General features: G+C 33.8%; 1 protein-coding gene across 44 annotated transcripts in view; it reads right to left on the reverse strand.

Annotated features, from left to right (window-relative positions):
- Positions 1-24056, reverse strand: part of ZNF280D (zinc finger protein 280D) — a 197551-nt gene that overhangs the window by 35677 nt on the left and 137818 nt on the right. For all 44 annotated transcript variants that reach the window (XR_010151705.1, XR_010151710.1, XR_010151709.1 and 41 more), the window contains 9 exons: positions 23259-23429; positions 23000-23109; positions 16298-16521; positions 12700-12857; positions 11610-11710; positions 10706-10852; positions 2995-3129; positions 851-1158; positions 567-707 (listed from right to left, as the gene is read on the reverse strand). Coding sequence is in view for 37 of the 44 variants with exons in the window: in XM_054667573.2 (XP_054523548.1) it covers positions 567-707; positions 851-1158; positions 2995-3129; positions 10706-10852; positions 11610-11710; positions 12700-12857; positions 16298-16521; positions 23000-23109; positions 23259-23429 (1495 nt within the window). In the remaining 7 variants the exon portion in view is untranslated. The remainder of the gene's footprint in view (positions 1-566; positions 708-850; positions 1159-2994; positions 3130-10705; positions 10853-11609; positions 11711-12699; positions 12858-16297; positions 16522-22999; positions 23110-23258; positions 23430-24056) is intronic.

The following is a 24056-nucleotide window of genomic DNA, read 5'->3' on the forward strand; positions in this document are numbered from 1 at the left end:
AGTTCCATGGAAAAACTATTTCCCAGCCAGGTGCAATGGCTCATGCTTGTAATCCCAGCACTTTGGGAGGCCAAGGCGGGCAGATCACTTGAGGTCAGCAGTTTGAGACCAGCCTGGCCAACATGGTGAAACCCTGTCTCTACTAAAAATCCAAAAATTAGCCAGGCATGGTGGCTCACACCTGTTGTCCCAGCTACTCAGGAGGCGAAGGCAGGGGAATTGCTTGAACCTGGGAGGCAGAGGTTTCAGTGAGCTGATGCCACTGCACTCCAGCCTGGGCAACAGAGCGAGACTCCATCTCAAAAAAAATAAAAAAGAAAAACTATTACCCTAACAAACCTATTCTAATTTCATTAGCTTAATTTTTCTTACAATTTTAGTCCCATAATTTCTAGTTACTATGCTGAGAAATAGGACCAGGCAATATCCTAAAAGTTCCTTATTGTTAGATCCTTTTAGCTCCTTGAAGAGAAAAACTGGCTTCTAATAGGATAACTTTGTTTTTGAAACAGAAACTTGCTGAACTATAATTTTAATTGGCAATTTACACATTTAATTCATCTTACCTCATCATATGATTTACATAGGCTTTGCTACAGCTAGTGTTGTATCTGCAAAAACTACAGTGGACATACGTAGGAAAGTGGTTTGCAAAATCTTTTATTTCGGAACAACACTCAATGCATTTGTGAATGCCCCGACGATACCTTAGGGAGACATAAAAAAAATGATAAAAATATATTTTAAAACAAAAATAATAAGGAAGAGCCTTAATAATGTTCTCTTAACTAAAGTATAAGTTTTTATACTTAAGTTTAAATTATATTGTATATCAGGAATAAAAGATTACCTTAAATTCCTCAATGCTGTATTGACTTTACTTTTTTTATTGCTACTAGCCAATGTGCTTTGTTTCTTTTGCATATTAGAGATTTTTGGTTTGTATTTAGATTTACTTCCATTAGGCTTACTTGTATTAGGTTTACTTGCGTTGGATTTGATTGTATTAGGTTTACTTGTATTAGATTTTGCAGGATTTTTAGCAGTTATATTTTTAGTCCTTGGAGGTGAGAGCTGAAGGGTAGAAGCACTTGCACTAATGGAAGGTGTAGGTGAAGCTCCTGATTGCAGAGGTCCAACTGAAGCTCGAATAGTAACCTACAAAAATAAAGAGAAGATTTGCTTTAAGAGATTAATCAGTACATTAATATTAAAATATCATGGTACAAAAATAGTTAAAAATCAAGAATTTTGAAAAAAGCACATATAAACTACAATCAGGTAAGTCTCCCATTTATTCTAAATGTTCAAACTATTAAATGATATTAAACTTGATATTAAGTTGTAATATTACATTTTTGTATTGATATCAGTTATATGTTAACACAGTTATCAGTGAATAATTAGGAGTTAATACAAATTATATGAATATACAAAGAGCACATTCCATAGCTATTTTTATGCCCTGACTTAACTTTAAGAAATTCACAAACATAGAGCTCAAAATTTAAATCTCAAGCCTGAAAAATAATTCTAGAAAGGCCTAAATTACCCTTTAACAACTATAAAAGAAACAGATCTACAGTAAATGTGATCTCCTCTTTCCAGGGGCTCAGTGCCCAAGATTTATGCTTACAAATGTTATGGGAGGAGTTACATCAATTTATTATACTGCATAGAGGGCTAAATAATATTCAGAATTTTCTTAAAGTAAACTAATACAAAGTTCATCATTTAGTATTCAGAATGAGAAAATGTTTAATTTCATCTGTTGGTTGACAATGAAAAACACAAGTGCCTACCAACATTCTGGTTAATCATTTGACTATACCCTCCTCCGGTATTTGAGGAACAGTCAATAAGGAAGTCCTATGACATACATGTGCTTGGGTAACATACAATGGCACTGGACCAGGAATCAAAAGGCCTTCCTAGCCATGTGACCTTGAACAAGGAACTTATCCTCTCTATGCTTCTTCACATCTATAACATGGGGCAATACCTGCCTTATTAACCTCAGTGGATTGTGGTATGAATTAGACAACAGAATGTATGAAAAAGTACACTGAAAGTCTAATTCTAAGGTGCTATAAAAACATTTAGTATCATTATCATTAATATTATTATTATTAATAAGGGAAAAAATGAGAGAGGACTGCACTGCTTACATTAGTGTTCTGCATGTCTAGTCCCAACATGGAATGAATGGATTGCAGGGAAGGATGCTGGATAGCTTCTCTTGCTATCATGTCTTCAGAGCATGGCTTTATATTGTTTTAGTTAATTCAAATAACAGACATACCCACATTCAAAGGAAAGTACCCAAAGCCAAAAATAAATGTTTTGGGGATTATTCACTTTGGATTATCCATGCCTCTGTTTCCCTCCACTGGAGCAAATATTCAAGAGCTGACTGTATATAAAGAAGTCAGAGAAAACAGATGTACATAAGGCAAAAAGGGAAAAGTAAATTACAATCATCAGTATGCAGTCAGACATGTGTTTGCTCACTTAAAACACAATGCTATCCAGCAGTACAACTTGCTTCTCAGAGTAAACTCAGTAATAACAACTGCAACAAACATCTGAGAACCTATGGCACTCAAGGCACTGTACCAGATGCTGGGGACACAAAGATAAATAAAACATGATTCCTGATCTCAAGCATCTTATAGTTTAGCGACTAAAGTCAACATATACACTTTCAACTGAAAGCTCAAAAATAGCCTATAAAATATTGAAACAACCCATTGACCCAGGAAAAGTTAATTGAGTTGTACTTTTTAGAAAGGACTACTACTCTAACCTAACAGCTATCACTGAACTCAAAACAATGGTTAGAAGTTTTTCCTTCTACACATAAAATTAAAACCTAAAATTAGAGTCTGAGCAAAAATCTGAAGTCATTTAAAAATACATTCAATACATAAAGCCGGGCAGGAGTTAATTTCTATTATCATACAAAATGTTAAAATACAATATATTTTAACCCACTTTTGTTCCAGGAGGCAATCCTTCTAGTTGTTTAGGTTTTATAAATGTTCGATGGTGTTGAGTCTTATGATCCATTTTCTCCTTGCATGTCAAAAACTGCAGCCTGCATTTTGTACAACGATGTATTCCTTTTTTCTGTTTAGAAAAAGACAGAAAAAGGGGGAAAAATAATTTCAAAAACTACAAATCCTGTGTCCTGAAACTGCTGACTTAATTTTAATGATACCTAAATAATGTAAAAACTTGCGGTTTAACATCTCCTATCATAATAATATAAAATGCCTCATTTTTAAAAAGTCATTACATTACTATTTGGGTTTCAAAAGTGTTCGCTACTATGTAAGAACTGTACATGAAAGTTCTATCAATAGGTTCTAATAAAACTTCTATTAATTGTGGTGAGAAATCTCTTTCGATTATAAACTTGAAGTAAACACATACTTTGAAAATGAGATGTACTACGTTTTTATCCTAGAAAAAGGAAATTACTTCTAATTTTTGCTATTTCTAGTTGGTTGAAAAGTTGGTAAAATAAATTAAACTCTCTAAAACCAAATAAATCTAACCAGACATTTCAAAGAAGGTTATTTTATAGAAGTGGTTACATAAACCAATGCTGTCCAATAATATCTCCTATGATAATGAAATATTTGAGAGCTGTATTGTCCAACACAGTAGCCACTAGCCACATGTGGTTATTGAGCACCTGAAATGTGGCCACTGTGACTAAGGAACTACATTTTTAACACTGTTTAACTTTAATTAATTTAAATCTAAAAAGCCATATGTGGCTAGTAGCTACTACATCAGACAATGTGGATGAAGAGGCATAAAACAGAACAACTGAACTTACTCAGAACCCCTTGACTGAGTCCCTCCTCAAACCCAGTCCTGTCATTATTCTACAGATGGGAAATGGGACCCAAAAAAATGTTAAGGCACTTCCCCATAGCTAGTTAATGACATTACCAGGCCCCTGATCCAGTGTTCTTTCTACTACAGATTATCAACTGCAATTTTTACCCTCATTATTTTATATATATATATTTTATATATATATATATATATAGTGGTTTGAGAAACCACTCTTTTGTAGTTATATGTTGTTTTACATATATATATATACACACATGCACACACACATAATTATACAACATATAATTATAAAGGAATGCCTTATCTAAAGCTGTATCTCTGCCAGATACATCACTATGTCCATTGAAATACAACTGTTTGTTTGTTTATTTATTTATTTATTAACTTTTAAGCTCAGGGAACATGTGCAGGATGTGCAGGTTTGATACACAGGTAAATGTGTATCCCGGAGGTTTTTTGTACAGATTATTTCATCACCCAGGCATTCATTAGTTATTTTTCCTGATCCTCTCTCTCCTCCCACCCTCTGCCCTCTGGCAGGCCTAAGTATGTGTTGTTCCCCTCTATGTGTCTTGTGTTCTCATCATTTAGCTCCCATTTATAAATGAGAAAACGCGGTATTTTTCTGTTCCTGCATTAGTTTGCTAAGGATAATGGCCTCCAGCTCCATCCATGTCCCTGCAAAGGACATGATCTCATTCCTTTCTTTGGCTGCACAGTATTCCATGGTGTATATGTACCACATTTTTTTCATCCAGTCCACCACTGATGGGCATCTAGGCTGATTGCATGTCTTTGCTATTGTGAATAGTGCTACAAAGAACATATGTGTGCATATGTCTTAACAGAACGATTTATATTCTTTTGGGTATATACCCAGCAATGGGATTGCTGGGTGGAAGGGTATTTCTGTCTCTAGGTCTTCAAGGAATTGCCACACTCTCTTCCACAATGGTTAATTTACACTCCCACCAACAGTATAAAACCACTCCTTTGCTCAATAACCTTGCTAGCATCTATTATTTTTTGATCTTTTAATAATAGCCATTCTGACAGGTGTGAGATGGTATCTCACTGTAGTTTTGATTTGCATTCCCTAATGATCAGTGGTGTTGAGTTTTTTTTCATATCATTGTTGGCCGCATGTATGTCTTCTTTTGAGACGTGTCCATATCCTTTGCCCGCTTTCTAATGGGGTTGGTTTCTTTCTTGTAAATCTGCTTAAATTCCTTATAGATGCTAGATATTAGACCTTTGCCAGATGCATAGTTTGCAAAAATTTTCTCCCATTCTGTAAGTTGTCTGCTTACTTTGTTGACAGTTTCTTTTGCTGTGCAGAAGCTCTTTAATTAGATCTCATGTGTCAATTTTTGCTTTTGTTGCAATTGCTTTTGGTGTCTTCATCATGAAATCTTTGCCTTTGCCTATGCCCTGAATGGTACTGCCTAGGTTTCTTCTAGGGTTTTTATAGTTTTAGGTTTTACATTTAAGTCTTTAATCCATCTTGGGTTAATTTTTGTGTATGATGTAAGGAAGGGGTCCAGTTTCAGTTTTCTGCCTATGGCCAGCCAGTTTCCCAAGGACCATTTATTGAATAGGGGAATCCTTTCCCCATTGCTTGTTTTTGTCAGGTTTGTCGAAGATCAGATGGTTGTAGGTGTGCGGTTTTATTTCTGGGTTCTCTATACTATTCCATTGTTCTATGCATCTGTTCTTGTTCCAGTACCAAGCTGTTTTGGTTACTATAGCCCTGTAGTATAGTTTGAAATCAGGTAGTGTGATTCCTCCAGCTTTGTTCTTTTTGCTTAGGATTGACTTGGCTATTCGGGCTATTTTTCGTTCCATATGAATTTTAAAACGGCTTTTCCTAGTTTTGTGAAGAATGTCCATGGTAGTTTAATGGGAATAGCACTGAATCTATAAATTACTTTGGGCAGTATGGCCATTTTCATGATATTGATTCTTCCTATCCATGAGCATGGAATGTTTTTCCATTTGTTTGTGTCATCTCTGATTTCTTTGAGCAGTGATCTGTTTAATAGTTCTCATTGCAGAGATCATTCACTTTCCTTGTTAATTGTATTCCTAGGTATTTCATTCTTTTTCTGGCCATTGTGAAGGGGAGTTCATTCATGATTTGCTTCTTGGCTTGCCTGTTATTGGTATATAGAAAAGCTAGTGATTTTTGCACATTGACTTTGTACCTTGGGACTTTGCTGAAGTTGCTTATCAGCTTAAGAAGCTTTTGGGCTGAGATGATGGGGTTTCTAGATATAGGATCATGTCATCAGCAAACAAAGATAGTTTGACTTCCTCTCTTCCTATTTGAATGTGCACTGTTTCTTTCTTTTGCCTGATTGCCCTGGCCAGAACTTCCAGTACTATGTTGAATAGGAGTGGTGAGAGAGGGCATCCTTGTCTTGTGCTGGTTTTCAAGGGGAATGCTTCCAGCTTTTGCCCATTCAGTATGATACTGGCTGTGGGTTTGTCATATATGGCTCTTATTATTTTGAGGTATGTTCCCTCAGTACCTAGTTTATTGAGAGTTTTTAACATGAAGAGATACTGACTTTTATCGAAAGCCTTTTCTGCATCTATTGAGATAATCATGCGATTTTTGTCTTTAGTTCTGTTTGTGATGAGTCACATTTATTGATTTGCATATGTTGAACCAACCTTCCAACCTGCGGATAAAGCCTACTTGATCATGGTGAATAAACTTTTTGATGTGCTGCTGGATTCAGTTTGCCAGTATTTTGGTGAAGATTTTTGCATCGAGGTTCATCAAGGATATTGGCCTGAAATTTTGTGTGTGTGGTTTTTTTTGTGTGTTTGTTTGTTTGTTTGTTTTTGGCACAACCAATTATTTATAAAAATCAAGTGAAGTAATATATACGGAAGTACCTAGCACAGTTACTGGCATACAGCAAGCACTTCATAAATGAAAGTTCTTTATAAAATTCAAAGCAATATATAAATATGTGTTACAATTCTATTAATAGCTGGATCTTAAGTTTTTTTTTTCTTAACACAAGGTCTCACTCTGTCATCCAGGCTGGAATGCTGTGGTGCAGTCTTGGCTCACTACAGCCTTGACCTCCTAGGCTCTTAAGACTATTTTACAAGTGTGATACATTGGATTACATCACAGGTACAGGCAATTTAAACAAATTCACTTATATGTGCTCAAGGAAGAAGAGAAAAACCAAAAAATAGATACCAAAACAATAGAGCAGGTAAAAAGTTCACCAGAGTTGAGTTCCCAGAAATCTTTTCTCTATCTATAACCACTCAGTAGGTTACATCATCCAGTTTCATGGTTTTTAAATACCATCTATCCAACTGCCTACGTAACATTACTGCTTGATGTCTAATACGCTTCTCAAATCAACCTGAACAAAATTGAACTCGAGATTTCCTTCCTATATCCCTGTCCCCCTCCTACAAAAAAAAATCTGTTCCTTATTCAGTCTTCCCCTTATCTCAGTATATGAAAACTCCATTCTTGCAACTGCTCAAGACAAAATTTAATCTCTTTCTCTTACATCTACTGTCAAACACATTAGTAAAACCTCTCAGCTCTACCTTCAAAACCATTCATAATCTTTCCACTTCTCATTACCTCGTTCAACGATTGCTACCATACTGGCCCAAGCCACTTACCTGGACTACTATAAAAACTTTCTATCTTCTCCCCCTAATATCCTTTCTTCTCTATGGACTTTTCTTTCCACAGCTGCCAGTAATAAAAACATGGCACATCTTTTTATATGCTTAAAAATGTCTAGTGCCTTTCCAAAGTCTTGGCTGTGGCTTACAAAGCTCCACATGAATTGGCCTGCATTCTATTGCTATAACCTCATCTCCTATTATTCTTCCTCCTATTAATTTACTCTGCTCCAGCCACACTGGCCTCCTTGCTATTCTTTGAGCATCCCAGGTATACACTCACCTCACTGCCTATATAATGTCACCTCTCCGAGGTAATTCACATGGCTTACTCCTTTATATCCTTCATAGAGGCCCATGTTTGAACATTCTTTATACAACATCCTTTTTTGACCACTCCTGTACTCCTACCACCTCCCCAATCTTTAGCACTCCTCATCTTCCACATTTTCTCCCACAGTACTTACTGCCAGCATATACATTCTAACACACACATACACAAATATATTATCTTTCTCTACTATAATGTAAATTCCAGAGGGCACAAACTTGGTTTTGTTCAATGCTATATGATACCTAAAGCAGCCCTAGCACATACTAAGGCACTCAGTAAATATTTCTTAAATGAATAGTGAGGCAGAAAGCAAGAGATTAACAGAGAAAATGCATGTGAGTAGCATGTACAATTTAGTTCAAAATATCTGCCTTTTCATTCAATGAACATTTGCCCAGAGTCCTAAGGTAGAATACATTAATCTACCAGTTCCTTAGTTGGACTCAAGTCTTACACATCTCTTTTATGTATGCATGCATCTCAATGCACTAAGGGTGATGAAGATACTTTTTTTTTTAATAACACTATGTTCAACAAAAGAAACAGTGATCTATTCCAAGAATAAATAAATATCTGCATTAAATTTTTTATAAGTATACTATATTGTTTGGGAGACTTGAGAGATTTACAGGTAATTCTTACTATATGTAATTTCTACCTTTAGACCTAATGCCAATGTGAAATCCAACTCTGGTAGAGCAGTAAAAGCTTGGATGCTAAGTCAAATTTTGACTCTGCCTTTATTAGACAATGTGACATTAGGCAAGTTACTTTCTCTAAAGCTCTGTTTCCTCATCTATAAAACTGAAATAATAATATACATCTAGTGGTTGAGAGGATTAAACAAGAAAATGCATGTAAAGTACCAGCTGCTGCCATAAGGTAAGTAATTAGTGTATGTTAACTGCTTGTTTTATTAAAGCTCTAATGAGCATATTTAACACATCTGGAATTTCTATCAATATTTCTTAAAAGTCACACAAACTGGGTTATTAACTCTAAAATCACTAAAGACATAATAACATAATCTTTAAAAAAAGTTACAACTGAGTTCTTCAAAGACAATAAAATGAGGCATAGAGTCAACTATTCTGATTGTCTAATACTTTGGTAATAATGTTATCTCAACTACAAGTTTATAATCCCACTCAGCTATGGTTTTCCAGTCTTGTAAATCATTACACAAATTGTAAATACCTTCAAAGATGCCCGATGATCCTTACTAATAGACTGCCCCCTCTTTACTGCTGGCTATCTACCTCCCAGGCACTCCAAACAAAAAAGAAAATTGGCAGCCATGGCAAGTTAAAACATACAACTCAGGGCATGACAACTTGCTTATAAATCACACAGGCACATAGCAGGTCCCCAAATCTCTACCATAGTTACTATTCTTCCCACATCTCTATCTCACTCTATAGTTTGGCAAAGCACCTGGGAAAGATTATGTTCAAAAACCCCATCATGAACTAGAGCTACTGCTTTATACCTCATTCTCCCTTTCAAAATTAAAGTCCAAAGATGAAATACGGGGTATCAAGAATAGTGTTTCCCAAATTCTGTTCATAAAGAAATGCACTAAGGGTGATGAAGATACTTTTTTTTTTTTATAACACTATGTTCAACAAAAGAAACAGTGATCTATTCCAAGAATAAATAAATATCTGTATTAAATTTTTTATAAGTATACTATATTGTTTGGGAGACTTGAGAGATTTACAGGTAATTCTTACTATATGTAATTTACTATACGTAATTGGGGAAACCTTAGAATAGATCTTGCCAGAAACTCTCAAGGATGTGTGGCATCCTAGTCACAACACATGTGATCCCAAATTGATCTGGAAATTCTACTTTCATGATCTTCTCCAATTAAAAACAGCAAGTCAATTTCATGATTAACTAACAACTGAAAATGACAGCAAAGTGAGCACCAATGCTGAATAAATTGGCATGTCAATTTAATCAATAATAAGAGAATGTATTGAGCTTTGTAGTGAGTTGACAAAATTTGATTACATGATCAGATTCAGTAAATCCATTGGTTTCTAATTTTGGCAAAGGCACTGTTGTTCTTTCAAGCACTCAAGAACAGGATTAGTGTTGCATCAAAATTTTTAGCCCAAATAAAAGATGGTTTAATTGCTTCAGGAAAAGAGCCAATAAGCATAATATCAGAATTCAAGGGAGGGGTACAAGCACTAATATTGAGTTCCAAAATTATATAGCAAAACTGGTGGAAGCCATCCAGGGAACAAGTGATGATCTAAATATAGTTCTCTGCCAGAGTTCATACACTGATCAGTAAGTGTCATTACTATTCCCATGGTCACACAACTATAAAAGACAACTCCAGGTCAATGACAACATGTCTTCTCATAATGATAAGGGGTTAGAAAGTTGAAATAAAGTTTGAAGAGCAAAACGAAAAATAAGATTATAAATCCTCAGTCTTTTCTTCCTCAGTTCAAACTCATTATTCCCTTTGTCCTGATAACTCCCTTCAAAATCATTCTCATATCTACCTTTAGACCCTGAAATATTCAATCTTTTGGATATTCCACTCAACTTTTTCTTTTTCTGTCAATCCTCAGCTTCCTATTTCTAGCTATCTTTCAGAATTTTCATTATTTATGACCCACACCATCACCAGAAAGGAAGTAAGGAAAAGAAGTGGAAGTTTCACAAGCAATTCAACATGAAGTGTAAATTAATAGTGTCATTTGGAACAACTCTGCTTCTCTTGCAGAACAAATCTAAAGATTCTCCAAGTCATAATCAGTTTTTTCACTAAGACAACATAATAAACAATAAAGAACTGGTAAATCTCACCTGATGCTTCATATAATGATGCATATATGGTGTTGCAATTTTAATAACTTTGAGGCAAAACGGGCATAGCAAGTTCTTAGTGTTTTCATGGGATGTTCTAAAATGAGTTTCTACATCAGAAAATGATGATGATCTATAATTACAAACCTAAAAAAAGAAAGAAGGCTTAGTTTAACTTGAAAATTTAAAACTGATATGCAATTACAAAGGAACAATGATGGATAATTTGTCAGGAGAACATTATGTACTACTAATCTAGCTCTGATGCCTTTGCAACCAAGAATCTCACTAAGGCAACACCAAAAGACCATCTTTGAGACATTAAACGTAGCTTTCAAAGTTAAGGGATACATCCCAAAACAAAACTAGATCTCCTTCTCTTTATCAGATCTTTTTATCTATCACCTTCTGTCTTGACTTGAAGTTTCAAGCTTTGGCACCTCTTGCTCTATAAAATGTTTTTCTGCTACATGAAACAGCATTCTCCTTTAGATTGTTAATGGCCTCCAGGTTTATGGCAATGGCAATTTATCTTTTCCTTGCTTTCCTCTTCCTTCAAATTCTTCTTCTTTGGAAAAATACTTTTGCCAAAGCATTTGGTAGGGTTCTTTGTATCTAACAGCACTTTGTATTTCCCTTGTATGACTACATTCTTCCCTATGTAGCACAGTAAGTCCATATGTTTGTTTTTCTACATACAACAGGACTCATCTTTGTCCAGTACAGAGATAAGCAAACAAAAGCCTGTGGACCAAACCCAGCTTGCTGCCTATCCCTCATATAATGCATAAGTTATGCCAAGTTATGCATAAGTTTGCTGACCGCTGGTCTAATAGGCTTAAATTTTATAACCAAAACAACAAACAAACCAAACACTTAAAAAAACAATAAAATGTATGTGTACCTGGCAGACATATGGCATTTCACCAGGTTTATGATTGTCCTTCATATGTTGTAAAAGAACATGTTCTGTTTCAAATGACAATTCACAGATTTTACAAATAGCTAAATGTGGGAGAGAAACAGTATAATAATATTTAAGATATTAATATAAAAATTAATTTTATACATCTATATCAACAACAATAACAGTAGCAGTAGGGACAGTTGTGAACAGTTAAACAGCTTGTTAACTATGTGCAAAGAACAGTTCTAAGCACTCACATTACCTCACCTACATTAACTCAACTCCTATTAACAACCCTATAAGAAAGGTATTTCTATTATCCGCATTATTCAAGTGTTAAGTAACGTGGCTAAAATCTTGTAGCTATATTAAGAGGCAGATCTGAGATTTAAAACCAAGCTATCTTGCTCCAACATCTGTAATTTTCTTTCTTTCTTTTTTTTTTTTTGGAGACAGTATCTTGCTCTGTCACCCAGGCTGGAGTGCAATGGCGCAATCTCGGCTTACTGCAACCTCCGTTTCCTGGGTTCAAGTGATTCTCCTGCCTCAGCTTCCCAAGGAGCTGGGATTACAGGCATGCACCACCATGCCCGGCTAATTTTTGTATTTTTAGTAGAGACGGGGTTTTGCCATGTTGGCCAGGCTGGTCTCAAACTCCTGGCCTCAAGTGATCTGCCCACATTGGCCTCCCAAAGTGCTGACTGGGATTACAGGCATGAGCCACTGCACCCCGCCTGTGATTTTTAACTAAAACAGTAGTTCTTTTTCCTATTAAAGTTTAAATGAAGAGCAATGATTTAATATTTTAAAACTATGATACTAGGCTCCTAATTTAGTCCCCAACATATAATGCATAGTTTATGTCAAGGCAATTACCATACTGAATTATTTGCAAGAGGCACTTTAATATTAGTAACTAATTTTATTTAAAAGTTTATCACAGTTAAAACTTGGCCTTTCAATTTTGCCCTCAAATTCCAAAGTCTAGTTCTCATTCTCATTTTTCTAACAGGCTTCTTAAGGTTTTCTCACAATTTATATTAGCGAAATCAATAATATGGAATATTTAAATGTATTGGTAACTTACTAGAAAATTCATGGGGCGTATGTGTACTTTCGATGTGACACTGCAACTGAAATGGTGTGGGAAACTGACGGTAGCAGTGCTGGCAGGTGGTATGGTTTTCCCAGCTCTCACTGCTCTGCTTCTCAAGTTCCAAATGGTGTTTCATGTGGTTCATAAACCTATAAATGGTTGTCAACAGGTGCAAAACTTGAGATTTAAAAACAAAAAGGAAATCTCACAAACAAGAATCTGAACCTAAATCTTAAAAATATAGATGTATTACTCAAACTCTCAAAAGTCTTAAAGTTGCCTAGGAAAGTATGCACTTTTAAATAATCACTTTCTTTAAGTGGCTAAGTAAACATCTTTTTACCTTTGCTTTAAAATAATTCATTCATGTAATTAATCTGAAAGATCAACAATTTGATGTAACTCTTAATCATTATTTCAGATTATTTAAAAATTTTTTTTAGATAAAAAAACAGGCTTCTGATCCATACTTGAAATCCTATTTACATTTTAAAATTAAATACTAAAAGAAAGGAAACCCTATATCCATACTTGGAATCCTATTTACATTTTAAAATAAAACACTAAAATAAAGGAAACCCTATCACCAAAGGCAGCTACAGAGTCAGGAGGAAATCTTTTAAGGCCTTGAAAATATACAATAGATTCCAGCTGCTTAAATGACAAATTACTAGTATTTTTACTTGTATCTTGGTTTCTAAATGCATGTAATAGCAGTTTTGATGCCTACAATTACAAGAACCTTTTGTTTTATTTAATGATACTGGTTTACTGTTAGCACAGACTGTTCATCTTAACTTGCAGACAGTGCCCTTTGTAGGCAACATACATTTTTCAGTTTTACATTCTGCTACTTCAGCTTCCCTAATAGGCTTCTATGAGCAGGAATTATGACCTTCAATGGCAGAGGGTGCAATATAAATGGTAATACATTTAAAAGAGCTTACTAAAGCTTTTTGCTGAATTTGAGAGTAAAGTTATTCAATAAAAACAATAATTTTTAGACTAGGTCAACTGTTAACAATTATTCACTTTGAATCCCTAAAAGAAATTATCTTGAAACTAAGTGATAATGTCATCAATCTAGATAGCAATCATCATGAAGATTATAATATATACCTCTTTTCATAAATTTACAGCACTATTCTCTTTAGAGTGGGCTATGGTACACCTTGAAATATCTTTTCCTCCTTTGGTTTTAACAACAGCTTTACAAATGCTAACAAAAAATCCTGGTCTTTGTTAAATATTTACGTTTAGAGTAAAGATCATGAGCCATTAAACTTTCAGCTCACAGCTTTCGGCACTTAAAGTCTATTAACATAAAATGTTCCCTTAACCAATTCGCTTTTTCCCAATTATTATATGAGTTCCCATCAATTCATACTTCTCAAACCAATAGAAATGAAGGAAACAGCAAAACCTCTTGCAAGGATGTTCACAGAACAAGATAAATCTAACTATTTTTAGTGACACTCAATGTAGGAAAGAAACTCCATACCACAATATATTGACATGGCAGAGAACAGAAATGAAATGTTGAGCTACCAATTTCTTATTATTCTCTATAAATATCAAGTTGCCTTCCCAGTTTTTACTGTTGAAGTAAAATATTATATAATACATTTAACTTCTTTGTTCATGAGGTGTTTACCATTAAGGTTACATTTAATAAATGATCAGTATTTTTAAAAATACTCAATTCCTGGATATTATCAGATACAATTTTCTTAAAATCTGTAAATATTATGAAAGCCTAAACATACATAGCTAGTCTTCATAAACATAACCAAAAAAATGAATTTTTCATTTTCTTTTTATTTTGAGACCATCTCGTTCTGTTGCCCAGGCTGGAGTGCAGACGCATGATTACAGCTCACTGCTGCCTCAATCTCCCAGACTCAAGCGATCCTCCCACCTCAGCCCCACAAGTAGCTGGGACTACAGGTGCACGTCACCACGCCCGGCAAACTTTTGTATTTTTTGTAGAGATGAGGTTTCACTGTGTTCTCCAGGCTGGTCTGGAACTCCTTTGCTAAAGTGATCATCCTGCCTCAGCCTCCCAAAGTGCTGGGATTACAGGCGTGAACCACCATGCCCAGCCTCATTTTCATGTTTGCTATTAAATGGGCTAATCTTAAAGGAAAGGCCAAAAAAATACTGCTGAAATAACATAACCTCATATTTCAGTACAAGAAATTAAGTCAATGAACCACACTGCTCTGCATTTTACCATATTTACTAACATGATTTCCCGATGTTGGCATGACATCAGAAATAGGTGGTAGAGTTCTACTGCAACACTGTTTCAACGTTTTATCTCTAAATACACTTTCCCTTTTGTTAAACTACTGCAACCATTAGCTATTGATGGCCCTTAAAGCTTGATAAGAGGAGGTAAAGAAATAAGAAAATTCATATAAAATAAGTGAAAAAACTTTGAAAATTATAAAGCACTATCATAAAGAAACCATTAATAACTGTTATAGGTGTATATCACAGTGTATTTCAGGATTTCTATATATGCTTCTTTTTGGACCCAAGGACTCACAGGAAAACAAATAAATGCTGAACTCAGAAGTAACTACAGCTGCTTTGAAATGCTAATTACAGATGACAGTTACCAAGAATAAACACAAAAGGCATACATATATGTATATGCTGTACACACATGCACAAACACAATGCAGATTACTTTGAAATGCACCAAAAATCAGATAGTTCTAAGAAGGATGAAGAGATACATAATAAAGCAAGTATAGTAAAATGTTAATGGTAGAATCAAGGTGGTTAAGTGTACAAGGGTCCAATGTGAAATTTTCAAAACTCTGCTTAATATCTGAAAATTTTTATAGTAAAGTGATAGGAAAAAACCTTATCTAATATAAATATCAGGCTACATAATCAACAAATAATTTCACTCAATTTCTTATTACTTTTCTCTTGTTACTAATTTATATAGAATAGTTTCAAAGATTACAACTGAACGATTATGAAGTACAAATTTCTAATATTTAAAGCATTCATATATTCCACTGGGAATTAAATCCCCAGATTTTTAAAGCTGTTAAATTTTAAAATCAAAAGACATGCTTCCTAGAACTGATACATCTCTAAAACTGATAACTTTTCCTGCAAGATTAATGTTCTAAAAACTATAAATATAAATTGAAAAATTTGAGCATTACATAGATTAGTATGGAGGAGCTCAACCTGAACAAACACAGAGTGGTTCTTCTTGTAATGTGAAGAAATATAAAATTCAAAGGCAATTAGAAAATAAAAAATGTCTAATAAAAATTCAAAAATCACGACTAAAACAGAAAAAAGAAGTTCATTTTGTCTTAAGTTAAAATAAACAGTCTTTTCTTAAGCTATGTGAAAGAAATATAACTAACTGGATCCAAGAGTCAAACTCCACAACACAAGAAAGGACAGAGCTTTTCAACAAGAGAATCCGCCTTTATTCTCAGTAGAAAGTGTTAAAATCACTTACCTAGAATGGCATAGAAAACACAAAATAAAAGTATAACATTTTTATTTGCAGCATTTCAATTTTCAATAGAAATAAAAACAAGTATTTACATACCTAATGTTATTTTTTAGAATTTTCAAGCAACTGAAGCATTTAAAGGTTGTGTGAGTCTTCTGTTCCTCCTGGACATCTCCTTCATGTTTTCCATAATAAAAGTCATTAACTAACATGATCAATTTTCCTTTCTCTGAATCAATAGTTGTGTTTTTATTTACTGTACTTGAAAATTCTGTTTTAGCCAGTCCCAAAAAGTTATTTATCATGTCTGGACAACAATACTGAAAGAGAAAAAAAAAAAAACAAAAAACAAGCCTTACTTATTCTTTAAAAAAACCACATACCAAAAAGTGACTGTGTGTTTACACCTAAGGCCAGACCATTAAAACTACGCTTGTAATATATCTAGAAAAATAGTCACCAAAAATTTGTGGTGCATGTACATAGTCTAAAAACTCAAATAATAAACACCTATTATCTTCATGTAAAAATTCAAAAAGATTTGAGAAACCCTAAAACCAAGACATGGCCATAGCCCTAACAGCTTTACCCTTGCAATTTGCCTTTTTAGATGTAAATATTTAATAATAATCTGTTCCTTAACTAAAAATCATTCATCTCATGTCCACGTCAAGATGTATAGAAAGGAAATGTTTATATGCCTTGATGTATATATTTAATTATCAAGTGATATATAAAATTTCATAAAGCCTGGTTGAGGAAAAATTAAAATATACAAAAATTATGTAATATAGAATAGGCTCCTTAATTAGAAATGTGGATAATCTTCTGTCCCAAATGTAAAATTATCAAATTACATTGCAAAGTTAGTCTATGAACATTAAAGATTACCCTAAAATAGCTATAAATTATGATACCCATAATAGATGATAAATTACTTGCTGTTTTTCTATTTTTTTAACAGAAAAGTAGGATAGGATCAGATTTTTTAAATAAACATATAAACTTTGTTCACAGAGTACCTTTTAAACAATGTTTCATATCTCTATAAAAGAGCTGAATAATAAACCATTGACAACCAAAAATGGACAACAACTTGTAGTGAATTAGGGTGAAGGATTTAGTCATTGAGAACAGCAAAGTATCCTTGCTTATCCAAAAAACAAATAAGCACCTTAAGAGATGAGAACCAAGCTTAGATTTAAGGTTTTCTAGGAGGATAGAGTAAGCTACGGAGGGGCATAGCTGAGCTGTGGTACAATATCAACTGGTCATCTTTTATTCAGCCCTGGTACCTTTTAGTTTTATTAATAGATCTTCACTGCAACTCCTTATTTATCCCTTATTTTTGTGGGTTAAAGATTCTGCAAATATTAAATATGTACTTTAATGCCATATACTATAGTTTGACAAATATCAGGCACCATCTATCTATCATTCTTATCTTTACTCCTCCCAGTACACAGACCATGTTCTGTTGCTTTGTTAGTGCCCTAAAAATTTAGGTGGGTTTTTCAGAGCAAAGGAGGTGAGATCCTATTTTTATAGTTAAATAGGGCTTCTCATGTGAACATCCAACATCAGTCAACATTTTCCTCTTTTCCTCCTGAGAGTCATCCAAAAGCTACACAACCAAATTCCACAAATTGGTTTATCATTGAAACTAAGGGTCAGATAAAAGCCACAGACTCCATAATATACGAAAGCACTATTCAAAGCAGCCAACATCGGGCAGATGGCATTTAGCTAGAAGTAAACCAGAGAAGTAAAGGGGACCCAGTGGTAACAGATCTTAAAGGGTCAGTAAAAATATACATCTTAAAGGTGAAACACATATTCTGAATCACAAGGGTATATCCTCTGTTTGCAAAAACAGGTGCAGAAGCTGAGGCAAGAAGGATGGCAGCAGAAGTACCCCAGACCTGATTCAGTACAGAGAAGCAGAAAGGCGGTGCTACATAAAGAATCAGACACACAAGTCACAATTGCAGGAAGCCTTCTGCCCAGCAAGAAGCTGTTTAAACCAGCTAGCAAGCTGTGAGACTATCCTGGCAACCTATGCTTCCTCCTAAAAGGAACTTGTATAAAACAGCTGGCCCAAGAAAATCCAACTTGTTAAACACTATAGGCACTCACATCTAAACAAAAATACCATGTAATAAAAGAAGGCAAATAACAGAAAAATGTAAAATTCTAACAAAAACATCAGAAATATGCTGCCATGGAGTAGCTGCAGATGAAAACAGTAGCCACAAATTTTAAAAACATAATGAAGCAACTGCCTCTATTTGGAAGACCACAAAGCAAGAAAAGATGCCAAGACAACAAGATATTTAGAAGGAAAAAAAAGAGTGGCAAAATCAAGGGTGAAAGTATAGGAAAAAAATAAAATCAGAGACATGAAGACAAATTAGGAAGGAATACAGTGGTGAGTAGACATTGCAAATAAAATAAAGGAAACATATTAGTAGGAGAAAAGTCCATTTAAAAAAATTAAGGATTAGAAAAAAAAAGACATATGCCAGGGAAAGAAGATAAAACAAATTCATATTGGAGATGAAATTGTATGGAATAAATATTTTAAAATACAATTCAAATAAACTGTGCTAAATCCAAATATACAGGTTGAAAGAACAAGGTGTATGCCAGAGAGGACTCACCCAAAATTCCCAACACCAAGTTATATCATTATAAAATTATCAGTCTTCAAAACATAAAGAATGTAGACAACCAAAAAGCTACAGACAGCCAAACAAGAAGATGAAACCACTTATAAAAGGCAAAATAATTCAGCTTGTCCCAGATTCCTCAAAAGCAACACTGAATACTAGAAAACGGGAGCTATACCAACAAAATCCTGATAGTGGGATTCAATTTACTTTATATTAGATCAAACTGTCTTTACAGAATGGACTATAGTCAAATTGCTTTGAACATGAACGACCTCACAGAAAGATGTTTTCAGACTCCTCCTAAATGAAATTACTACAGAATGAACTTCAGCCAAACAGAAAACGAAATAAACCATGACAAAAACACTGATGATGAACAGTGGATTATATTTACTGTAGAAAAAGATCAAAACAAATATGACATAAGGTAAAAAAACAAAACAAAACAAAACAAAAAAAAACACAAATGTAATGTCATATGCCCTGACAATGGAAAAATAATACAATGAACAAATAAAAATTGGGAGAGGATAAAAGGACAAGGAGTACAAGGTGAAGAGTTCATAGATTGCCTCACAGTTCATAAAGGAATATCAGTTAGAGCCACCAAATAAAGTAATATAGGTATAGACATTTTGACAGCAAAGGTAAACAAATGCTCAGACAATATTGACTAAAATCAAGTAGCAAAAAAGAAGGGAAAGATGGGTGGGTTAAAAACAGGAAGTTTCATGCTACTTTAATCCTTCCTCATAGAAAAGAACAGTAGAGAATTGCTAAAGGAATAGAAGACTAGTGGAGTTATACATTAAAATTAGAAACATAATCAGGAGAACAAAACTACAACTCTCTTAGAAACCTAAGCTACACGCACATAAAGCAACCACATTGTGAAAGGCTTTTAAAAAAGAGAGAAAGAAAAATTTTAACAGAACTAAGACCAAATAAATCTATCATATTGGTAAATCTAAACCCACTATTAAAAGAAGAGATTTTCATATAGGATCACAAAAGAAAAATCAACTTTGCTAAAAGCAAAAGGCACACCTAAAACAAAGTAATTCAGAAGAGTTGAAAATAAAAGACTAAACAAAGAATACACCAGGTAAATGGAAACCATAACAGGGGTTGTGAGTCTAACATCAAAGTAGAATTTGGGCTAAAAGGCACTAACCATTAAAACCAAGAAAAGGATATTTTATTAAAATGCTAAAGGATACATTCACAATACAGTTATTTATTTTATTTTTGAGACAGTCTCACTCTGTTACCCAGGCTGGAGTGCAGTGGTGCCATCTCGGCTCACTGCAACCTCCGCCTCCCAGGTTCAAGCGATTCTCTCGCCTCAGCCTCCCAAGCAGTGGGACTACAGGCGTGTGTCACCATGCCTGGCTAAGTTCTTGTATTTTTAGTAGAGATGGGGTTTCACTATGTTGGCCAGGCTGGTCTCGAACTCCTGACCTCAGGTGATCTGCTGGCCTCGGCCTCCCAAAGTGCTGGGATTACAGGTGTGAGCCATGACTCCCGGCCTCACAATATAGTTATAAAAGCTAGATTCTTCTATATCATAAACAACAGCAACAGCTTTGAAACAAAATTGCAATATATGAAAGAAAATACTGGTAATGAAAGCTGTGGATTGAAATGTGGTGTTTCCCAATCCAGGACAGATCAAGTGGACTAAATGGAAGTGAAGACACAGAAATATAAATATAATTAATAAGCTATATTCGGTTGATAAATATCGAATTCCATACCCCAAAGGAGAAGTAATATACCTATTTTCAATCTTCCACATAATATTGAATACCCCCTATACTTTACAAAAAAAAAGGATTTGTGAAAACTTGGGCTTTACCATTAAAGAAACTGAGTTTTGAAAGCTAGTTACGCCAGTTAATTGGTTATACAACAATGAGAAAAAATATCTTAAAGAATTTTCTAAGGATTAATGAAATAATGTATTTAAAGCTTAGTACTGTGTCTGACACATAGGCTCAGATAAGTATATTTTTCTAATTATTGTAGAATATTTGATATTTTAAATATTTTTCCATTGAAAGAAAACATTATATGCTAGTTGGCAAAAAAATCATTCACAAATAATGTAAAAATCACATTCTTTTCAAAATGAAAGTTATTATAACACTAAAACTTTAGCTGATACATAAAAATATATAAACTAGAAAATAAAAAGTCCCCACAGATTTAAACTTTCCCTTCCTAGATTTGGAGACTATTCTTTCAAGATTTCCTTATGATATAAACACATACACTGTTCATATTATCTTCAACTTAGTTCAGTTGTAAGAAATACAATTTCTTACAATGACAGAGATACTTTCCTTATTTAAAATGTCATAATGTTCTATTATATTAATATGAAAATTCTATGAAGTTCTGGTTGTTTCTACTGTAAGTAATTACAAACCATGAAGTAACACATAAAAGCCACATTTTGGAGAATGTTGCCATTCTCTCCAGATGCAGAGATACATATAACATGCCACAATTTCTGTACAAAATAGAAAATAAGAACACTCATGTTTACTTGTACATCCAGAAAGAAACCCAGGGAGCATTCAAAACAAACTAATAAAAAATTATTTTCTTTGAGTCATACTAGGAACCAGGTAAAAAAAAGACACAGAGATAAGATTCTTCACATGTATATCTTTGCAGGCTTTTTAATTTTGAATCATGTGACTGTATTGCTACCTACTTAAAAAATTAAACAGATAAAGAATGTAGTCTTTGTTTTCTTCATCTATAATGCAAAACACAAAAAACATCAGAAATCTCATCAAAACATTACACAGAAGAGGAAAATTGAAAGTACTTCTACAGGATAATTCTCCTATAAGACCAAAACACAACGTGCAGTTATCCAGGGCTATACTCTGAGAGTAAGGACAGACCAAATATGGCTCTGTACATATATAAGAAGACTGTATTTATAACTTTTTTAAGTTCCCTTATTTTTTCTACCTTTTTTGTAAAATGCTGAATTTCAATAAAAATGTCAATCTCTGAAACAGCAAAAACTTTTCCTAAGTTACTTCTTTGCCATTGCACCCCTCTCCTTCCTTCTTTTCCTTATATAATCTACACTGCCTTTTTTCTGATCTCTTTTCTCCCTTCCTGTCATTTATACTGGGCATGCAAGGGGAGTACAGACCATCTCTACACAAACACAGCAGGATACTATAATATCTACTAAAATACTTTAAATGTTACCTAAATCTCATACTTCACTAGTACTTTGAACATTTCTTAAAACCTAAATTCAGGGGCTTCTTGTACCAATAAAAAGCTCAAATTCTGTAATCCCAGCACTTTGGGAGGTTGAGGCGGGCGGATCACGAGGTCAGGAGATCGAGACCATCCTGGCTAACACGATGAAACCCCATCTCTACTAAAAATACAAAAATTAGCCAGGCGTGGTGGCGGGCGCCTGTAGTCCCAGCTACTTGGGAGGCTGAGGCAGGAGAATGGCGTGAACCTGGGAGGTGGAGCTTGCAGTCCGCAGAGATCTGCCACTGCACTCCAACATGGGTGACAGAGCGAGACTCCGTCTCAAAAAGAAAAAAAAAAAAGCTCAAATTAATTTACACAATTATATGAACTATATTCTGGACTGAGTTAAAACAATTATTTCATATGAAATGCTTCAACATTTGGAGTTTATACCTGAGTGTTAAAAACTAAAATGTAAAACTCAGATTTTCTTTGTGTAATGTGACATGCACATGTTAACATGGACACAAAAATAAGGTAACAGAATTTTTAACTTATATGCAAAAGTAAATACATAATAAAATGCCTGTTTTATAAGACATTTGAAGAGTATGACCTAATAAATAAAATAATCGGATTAATATATTATTTTTATTTAAAATTAAAACACAGTAAGCATACATTATAATATATACAAATTTAAGTTTTAAAATTTGAGGATTTAGAAGGAATTTGAGAATCTATATAATCATTATGAATGTAAATTTTTATTTAAATTAAATGGAAATACCAATGAGATTATTTCTGGACAAACCATTAATTACTGTAATCATCAGTATTTTTAGAAATGTGCAAACTTTTTACAAATTAAATTTTGAAAGAGTTTTACCTTCATGTGATTTTTCAAAGGATCCAAAAGATTGAAATGAATGTTGCACTTTGGACAAGCTCTTGGAAAAGGTGTTCCATTTTTAGATTGATTTGATGAGGTATTTGTACCTAAAATAAATTCAGAACATTTATGACTCAAAATTCATCACTTTTTAACCTTAAATAACCACTAATAATACTTTTAAAATTTATAGCCACTTCAAAAATGTATGTATAAATACTATAACTTCTTTTTATGTACCACATTTCATATTTACCTTTTGCTAGCATAGCCTGGGAAGAAGTCACTGAAGGAGATTTAACTGAAGGTAATACAGCTGAGGAATTTGCTCCAGAAACACTTTCGCTGGGTTTAGGCTTCTTTGGATTAACATTATTTACTTCAGAAGTAGAAGGACGTTTTGATAAAAATGAACTTTCACTCATACCTACAATAATTTAAATAGTGAGAAAAATATTTTTAAAAATTAGAATATTATTTACATCTGAGTAAAAATATTTTGGAGCTAAATTAAAGGTAATATAATTGAATTATCATATCATGACAATAATGATAAAACTTGATATGATCCAAACTCAAGGGTGTAAAGAAATTGCACATATATTTATCATGGACTACATACATTTAAATAATTTAAAAAATAATCCCTCTATGAAAGAAAATTCTAAATATGGCTTCAAATAAAGAAATATATAAATAGCTATCACAAAGGGAGCCAGACCAATATTCCAAGCAAAAAAAAAAAGTATACTATGAATAAGTTCTGACAAATGAATTATCTTTAGATGCTTAACTGCACTGAGTACACTAGAGTTTGTAAAAAAACAACAATTACCTGTTTCAAAAATTTAGAGATACTCTTAAGATGCTTTTTTCAATTTAACAACTTAAAATGTCTCATGGAAATTTAGTTCTTTCCTACCTAACAAACTGAAGAGTGGGTAAGAGCGGTCTACTCATGGCTTTGAGTGGTATTACCCATTCATCGCTACGCAGAAAGTGGAAATAACTAATCTTGAATGATAACACTTCATTCATTTATATGAAAGGACAC

This window comes from Pan troglodytes, chromosome 16, assembly GCF_028858775.2.
Source record: "Pan troglodytes isolate AG18354 chromosome 16, NHGRI_mPanTro3-v2.0_pri, whole genome shotgun sequence".
NCBI classification, from domain to species: Eukaryota; Metazoa; Chordata; class Mammalia; order Primates; family Hominidae; genus Pan; species Pan troglodytes.